The sequence below is a fragment of the Lycium barbarum genome, chromosome 4, assembly GCF_019175385.1.
Source record: "Lycium barbarum isolate Lr01 chromosome 4, ASM1917538v2, whole genome shotgun sequence".
Classification (NCBI taxonomy): Eukaryota; Viridiplantae; Streptophyta; class Magnoliopsida; order Solanales; family Solanaceae; genus Lycium; species Lycium barbarum.
Window position 1 is genome coordinate 18,008,012 of NC_083340.1, and position 7,670 is coordinate 18,015,681.

The 7,670-nt window shown below is 36.2% G+C and overlaps 1 protein-coding gene across 2 annotated transcripts; it reads left to right on the forward strand.

Moving 5' to 3' along the window:
* The first annotated feature begins 1,442 nt into the window (after positions 1–1,442).
* LOC132635440 (butanoate--CoA ligase AAE1-like) lies at positions 1,443–5,685 on the forward strand. Of its 2 annotated transcripts, none has more exons than XM_060351836.1 (2): positions 1,443–1,920; positions 4,140–5,685. In XM_060351836.1, exons 1-2 carry the CDS (start codon positions 1,723–1,725, stop codon positions 5,589–5,591), a joined length of 1,650 nt encoding a protein of 549 aa, XP_060207819.1. In that variant the 5' UTR covers positions 1,443–1,722; the 3' UTR covers positions 5,592–5,685. The 2 variants fall into 2 exon arrangements, with proteins under 2 accessions (XP_060207819.1, XP_060207820.1); XM_060351837.1 differs by lacking the exon at positions 1,443–1,920 and adding an exon at positions 1,954–3,340.
* Positions 5,686–7,670: the final 1,985 nt, after the last annotated feature.

The following is a 7,670-nucleotide window of genomic DNA, read 5'->3' on the forward strand; positions in this document are numbered from 1 at the left end:
TAAATCAGTTTTTCAGATTTTTTAAAATTAATCCTGATTTAAAAAAAATACTTTACATTTTTCAGATTTAAAAAAAAAATCATTTTCCATATTGTTAACTAAAATATCCAATTTTCGAGAATATATTTTTAAACAATTGGTTTTATTAAAAACAAAAAAGTTTCAGATTTTAATAAAAGCCTTTTTTTTTTTTTTTTCAGATTTGTTTTAAAAAAAATCAATTTTCTAGATTGTTTTTTGAAAAATTGTCACGTAGGCACCACATAGAATAAGTTAAAAGCCATGTGACGTTCACATAGAATAAGTTAAAAGCCATGTGACGTTCACATAGAATAAGTTAAATGTCACGTGGCGTCCATGTCACCTAATTTCAATGACTAGACTTGCTTATGTGAGAATATGTTAGAAATGAGAAATATTTTTGAAACTTTGCTAACGGTAGGGGTATATTTGACCCCAATTTGTAATGGGAGGGGTATATTTGACTACTTTGGTTAACAGAGGGCAAAGTTAGTCAATAAACTAAAGTAGAGGAGTATAGTTGACCTTTTTCCCTTTAATTTTTTATGTATGAAGACAGTGTATATATGAACAAATGAAAATAAGAAAGCAGAAAAAAATAGAGGAGCATTTTCTTATCGATTAAATCGAAAAACAAAACGTTAAGGACCAAAAACCGATAAACCGAAATCAATAACGAATATCTTATTGATTTGGTTATCGATTTAACATATTTAAAAATCAAAAATCTATAAACTAAACCGATAATACACAAAACTAAACCGAACTGACCGATAAGCACCTCACTCCTTTAGAGTACATGTCCCGCACTTCTTGCAATTGACTTTATATAAAGCATTTTTGGATTGCAATGTTTCTTTTTAAATTTAAAGGTCACTTCCTCCGTTGTAATTCATGTGATACAGTTTAACTAAATACGAAATTGAATAAAAAGAGAAAGACTTTTGAAAGTTATAATATAAAATAAATCATAATATTTATGTGATTGTAGATCATTTTATTAAAGATAAAAAAAAAATTAAATTATTTCTAAACATAAAAACATATCATTCATTTTTAAGAGATTAAAAAGAAAAATGTATTAGAGCCCGTTTGGATTGGCTTACAGCTTAAAGCTGTTTGCAGCTTATAAGCTGAAAAAAATAAGTTGGGGTAGTCCAACTTATTTTTTTTGGCTTATAAGCTGTTTTCAGCTTATAAGCTGCTTTAGATAAACTAAGTCAAATGGGTCCAATTATTTTTTTGAGCTTATTTTAAGCATAAAATGACTTTAAGCTGGCCAGCCAAACACTCAAAAAAGCTGAAAACAGCTTATAAGCCAACTTATAAGCCAATCCAAACGGGCTCTTAGTAAAGTTGGCACGGAGGGAGTATATTTTTATATTATATATTGTACATGTGCGAACCAGCCACAAAAATATTCTCTGTAGATTTGTTTGTCAAAAGTATGCAATATAATAATCCCTTACAACCAAGAGCCACAAATGTCCCAGTCCTAGCCCGTCTTGCTCTTCCAATTCCATTTCTCGAGTCATCATAGCTCTTTTGGACTTATAGGTGCAACACCCTTTTCTCTTTCGGCAGAGGTACAAATGCCAATATACTGTTGAGTTGCGGTCGTGACTCGTGACAGCATTAGAAGCCCCCCCCCCCCCCCCCCCCCCTTCCCCGCCTCTCAAAACTCAGAGAAAATTCTATTCAATGGAGGGGACAATTAAATGCTCAGCAAACTATGTACCATTGAGTCCAATAAGCTTCTTGGAAAGATCAGCAGTGGTATATGGAAACAGAGTTTCTATTATTTATGAGGATGTAAAGTTTACTTGGGCAGAGACACGTGGAAGGTGTCTCAAACTTGCTTCTGCTCTCACCCAACTTGGGATTTGTCGTGGTGATGTCGTATGTTTTTTTTTTCTTTCTATTTTGCTTCCTCTTTCCCTTTTTGTGCTTAAACTAATTTGGAAATGAGATAATATTGATTTTATACATATGTATGCATGTAGTTAAGGGTCGTTTGGTAGCAGGTTATTAGTAATATATATAGAGATCACTTATTAGTAATATAGAGATTAGTTATTACATTTTATGTCCTTTATAAAGTAATACTCTCGCGTCCTTGATATAATTTAATTGGACATAAAGTTTAAGAAATTAAAGAAGTCTTTTGAATCTTGTGGTCTAAAACAAGTCAAAAATATTTGTGTGATTATAAAACATCTTGTTAAGCGTAAAAGGTAAAATATAAAATTAAGTTGGCAAAATTTAAAGTTAAGTTGTTGCCAAATAAGGAAATATATCTTTCTTTTTGGGACGAACTAAAAAAAAAAGTGTATCGCATAAATTGGGACAGAGGGAGCACGTAATTTCCCTTATAACTTATACATGTACTCTCTCCGTCCCAATTTATGTGATGTGGTTTAAGAAAGAAAGGAAGGTTTTGGAAACTTGTGATCCAAAATAAGTCATAGATATTTGTGTTGACGTAGATCATTTCATTAAGTGTAAATAGAGAAATTTTAAGTTGAATTATTTCTAAATATTGAAATGCATTATTCTTTATGGGACAGACTAAAAAGGAAATTGTATCACATAAATTGGGACAGAAGAGTATTAGTTATGTGGGTTTCTAAATTATAAACCAAACGCCGTATTAGGTGTGCTGAATTTTATACATGGTATTAGGTGTGTTAACATTCATGTACTCTTCAATATGCTCTCTCATTGAGGTTTTTGCTCTAATTGTGGGTGAGGAATGCTCTTATGTTGCTTTCTCCATATGGGGACCTCAAAAACTGACTCTACATTTCTTACTTATTTTGGTTAGTTTGTTCTTTTGTACTTTAGATGAAGCCTGTGGCTGCCCTATCTAGTTCTTATTGTCTTGTGCAAAGATGCCAAATTGATACAGTTGGCGTAAACAACACACAAGTTTCTTCTTTGATTTATTATCTGTCTAGAGTCTGTCCACTCATGTACATTAAACTTTCACCGATAAATTTAGTTTGACAATTTTTTTTTTGTGGTCTTAAATATAGAACTCCTTGACTAGAATTCATAGTATTGTAGTGACTGATGATGTTAGTATGCTACTTTCTTAGTGGACTGATTTGCTACTGGGAAAGAAATTTCTCAAAAGTGTAGGATAGATGAGAAAAGGCACAAAATCATCCCCTATCTATGTGGGCTTAGACTCATAATATTTCCTGTTCTTTTGACATGGAGAACTGATAGTACTTATTGTTTACCAAATCTGCGCAGTTTTAATCTCTCCTAGAACAGCTGCTATTTTTTCTTATAAAGGGAGCAGTGCGCTGCTCAGGTGAGATTGCATTCAGCCCTTCTACTATCAATGACAAGAGCGGCGTGGAATCTTCTAGCTCCCGGAATCTATGTTACTCGGACTCTCCTACAATGTCGTCGGATGAGTGTCGGATCCTTCAAAAGTAGTGTATTTTTGGAGGATCCGACACGGGTGCGGCAACACTTTCGAAGAGTCCGAGTACCTTAGCCCGGAATTTGTAAATAGACCACTTCAATGTGTATTTTCATCGAAAACATGAAAACAGTAGCAGTGCTTGTCCACCTGGTTTCATAATGTATTCTCTCATATAACTCAGCAGAAGATCTCCACTGCTCTTTGAAAATAACTGACTAAGACATGACTGTACAGATGGAAAAAGTTACCCAACTCGTCTTGAAAATATATCCCATATAATAGAAAAAGTGGAAGTATTTGCAAACAAATCCGTAGCCTGTAGATCTTCCAGTAGCCTTGTCAGTGATGACGACAGCCTCCAATATTCTTACTTCAAAGTACTTATTCATGGTCTGCTTCGAGTCTCCAAGTCAAACCACCCTCAAACGCATTGGTTTAAGTAGTGTCTCCGAATTGATCCTTAACATTTGATGGAATTATCATATCAATTCCTCTAAACCCTATCTTCTTATTCGAGTGCTATCTCGTCAAATACTTATTCACAGAACTCCTCTGTTAGAAAAATAACAGCTGCCTGTACTGCACTTTATGCTTTCTATGAAAAGAAGTAACTTCTCATTCAGAAGTGTGCATCCTCGTACTCATGTTGTTCTTAGTTTTTTCTTCTTATTATTATAAGCAGGTTGCTGCCTTGACTCCAAATATTCCTGCTATGTATGAGCTACACTTTGGGGTACCTATGGCTGGGGCTGTTTTGTGTACTCTTAATGTTCGTCATAATTCAGCAATGGTGTCGGTGTTGCTCAAACATTCAGAGGCAAAAGTCATATTTGTAGATTACCAGTTCCTTGATGCTGCTAAGGGGGCATTACAGATTCTTTCGAAGGAAGGAATCAAATTGCCCCATCTAGTCCTAATCTCAGACTCTGACAGACAGCTATCTAATGTGATACCCGGAGATCTGGAATACGAGCCCTTTTTAGCGACAGGAAGACCTGATTTTGAGATAGTATGGCCAAGTGATGAGTGGGATGCCATTGCTCTGAATTATACTTCAGGTACAACATCCAGTCCAAAAGGGGTCGTCTACAGTCACAGAGGAGCATATCTTAATTCTCTGGCTGCTGTTCTTCTCAATGAAATGCCTTCAATGCCTGTCTACTTATGGACTGTTCCCATGTTTCATTGCAATGGATGGTGCCTTACTTGGGGCGTGGCAGCACAGGGTGGCACAAATGTTTGCCTTAGGAATGTTACCGCTGCAGGAATTTTTAAAAGCATAGCTGGGCACCAAGTGAGCCACATGGGTGGTGCGCCTACAGTTTTGAACATGATAATAAATGCACCTCCTAGTAGCCGGAGGCCACTTCCAAGGAAGGTAGCAGTGATGACTGGCGGTGCACCACCTCCTCCTCAAGTGTTATTTAAGATGGAGGAGCTTGGTTTTAATGTTACTCACTCATATGGTCTAACTGAAACCTATGGTCCTGGAACGGTTTGCACTTGGAAACCTGAATGGAACTCTCTGTCACCTGATGAGCAGGCAAAGATCAAGTCTCGTCAGGGATTGCACCATATTGGTATGGAGGAAGTACATGTGAAGGATCCAGCTTCAATGAAGAGCATATCACCAGATGCAAAAACCATTGGCGAGGTAATGTTTAGAGGAAACACTGTAATGAATGGGTACTTGAAGAACCTCAAAGCCACAGAAGATGCTTTTAAAGGGGGTTGGTTTCGAACCGGTGACCTGGCGGTGAAGCACCCCGATGGTTACATTGAATTGAAGGATCGTTCAAAGGACATCATTATTTCTGGTGGAGAAAACATTAGCTCAATTGAGGTGGAGTCTGTATTATTCAGCCATCCAGCCATTCTTGAGGCTGCTGTAGTAGGAAAACCAGATGATTACTGGGGTGAGACACCTTGTGCCTTTGTGAAACTAAAGGATGGTAATAATGAAACTGCGGATGAAATCATCAAGTACTGCCGTGGTCGTTTACCACATTACATGTCTCCTAAAACAGTAATTTTCGATGATTTGCCCAAAACCTCTACAGGAAAGACGCAGAAATTTGTTTTGAGACAGAGGGCCAAAGCTATGGGGAGTATTCCAAAGGCCAGCAAACTATAATTCATAATTTCCTGTGTTGTGGATAGACTGATAATAATGTGAAAAATGAGAAATGGTGGCCACTGTTTTATTTTATTGAATCATATTTATGTTGTGGGAATGCCTCTTAGTGTATGATAATTTACAAATTTCATAGCCATTTAAGCTGCACAACCGCAGGGCGGTAAACTAATGCTTATTGCATCGTTTCATTAAAAGTTAATGATACAAATCTTGAATTTGAGCTCACTGAACTTCAATAGAAATACAGCATAGAGGAAGAATAAAGGAAGAAACTAAGAGCTAAACTATGCTAATACTAATTCATTTCTTCAAGGATGCTTAGAATGGAATGAAAAGATACTACTCCCTCCGTTTCAATTTATGTGAACCAATTTGACTGGACACGACATTTAAGAAAGAGGGAAGACTATTGAAACTTGTGATTCAAAATAAGTCTTGAATATTTGTGTGGTTGTAAATCATTAACAAAGTGAATTTATTTTCAAATTAGGAAAGAGGTCATTCATTTTGACACGAACTAAAAAGGAAATAGGTTCACATAAATTGAAATAGAGAGAGAATTTATAGACCTAAATGTACTTGAGATGCTAAAATGCACCACTAACCTAAGCCATAAGTAACATTGCTAAACTGAACTAAATAACTTGGTGCTAAATGGTTATTCACGTGACTAACTCACGTGCTAGAAATTTAGTTCCATATCAGATCCTTCCCCTTCAAAACACACTCGTCCTCAAGAGCCCTTGTCTTTGGATCAATCATCTTTTTCACTGCTTCACTAGCACCATTCCAGGTAGATGTGTCCGTAAGCTGGTTTACCAGTGAAAAGAAGTAGCCCCAGCCTCCAAGAAAGTGCCCATTAATTCTTAGAAGACCCAGTTGACTTATGCTCCATTGACTCAAAATGAAAGGAAGTCATATTAAAGGCATCTGCAATGAGATAAGACGAAAATATTAAGTGAAGATTCCCTTTTTGGCTTCAATAGAAACTTTTGCATTTGATAATACAGTGACGACCCAAATACATCCACTGCATATTGATTCGTCATCAATTGCCAAGAATCCATATTCCTCTTCGCCACATTATCACAGTCTCTAAGTACCTCATCCGATACATACTCATTCTGCACAATGGGAAATTTAATCTCTGCAACCATTGATGCCTTCTCAAGATGTCTAATTCCCTTGACATTTATTATGACGTCGGTACTTTTGGTCACTCTTCTATCTGAAAAATAAAATATTGCTTTCACGATAGTCTTGTCCACAAGCAAGTCAACTGTTTTCATGAGATACCAGATAATGTCTATAAGAACAAGCAGTCTAGTACTAATAACAGCTGGCTTAAGAGCCACATGAAATTTGCCAACCTTGCCAAAACACTTCCTAGCTAAATCCATATGCTCCACAGTACATTCAGTTATAAAATACAAAATTGGACCAACTTTCTCTAAAGCTTTCCTGTTAAGAACATCTTTAAATTTCTCTGTATTTGCATACAACTCACAAAGCACTTCAAGATATTGTGCTTCATCAACAATTATCCCTTGATTAACATAATCGAGCTCTCCAGACCAGCTTAGTTTTACAACAGCAGTAGAAGCAGGATTATGCAGTTGCTTTCTCATAATCAACAGTACATTATTCACAATAGGAGCTCCAAACGACCATATAAAATTTTGAGCTGGAAGCACAAGATGGCTAAAAACTTTGTACACCTTATGCAGGCTTCCAATACTAAATGACTCCAAATAATATAGAAAGCCAATTAAATCACAAGAAGGTGGAATAGACTTTTGTGAGTACCTTGAGGCTAGCAGGACAATGACAATCACATCCCAAGTAGAACTCATGTCATGACTTATCCCACTTCCCACACACATAATTAATATTCCAAGAACTCCCCGTGTTGCATAACAATCCATAAACTCTCTAAATAGATATGTATCTATTAAAATGTTACATTCTCAGATATTAAATTTTTGGCAAGTCCGTAATTGCTCAGAAATGGAAATAAACACCAAAATATACTCATGTGCCAAGTCCTTACTACCAGAAACACATTGATCAAACACT

What these genes read in the sequence shown, in the direction of transcription:
- LOC132635440 (XM_060351836.1), top strand. Translation starts at nt 1,723, where the DNA reads ATGGAGGGGACAATTAAATGCTCAGCAAACTATGTACCATTGAGTCCA. An exon ending in GGATTTGTCGTGGTGATGTC is followed by an intron (nt 1,921 to 4,139) that starts GTATGTTTTTTT and finishes TATTATAAGCAG; the next exon opens with GTTGCTGCCTTGACTCCAAA.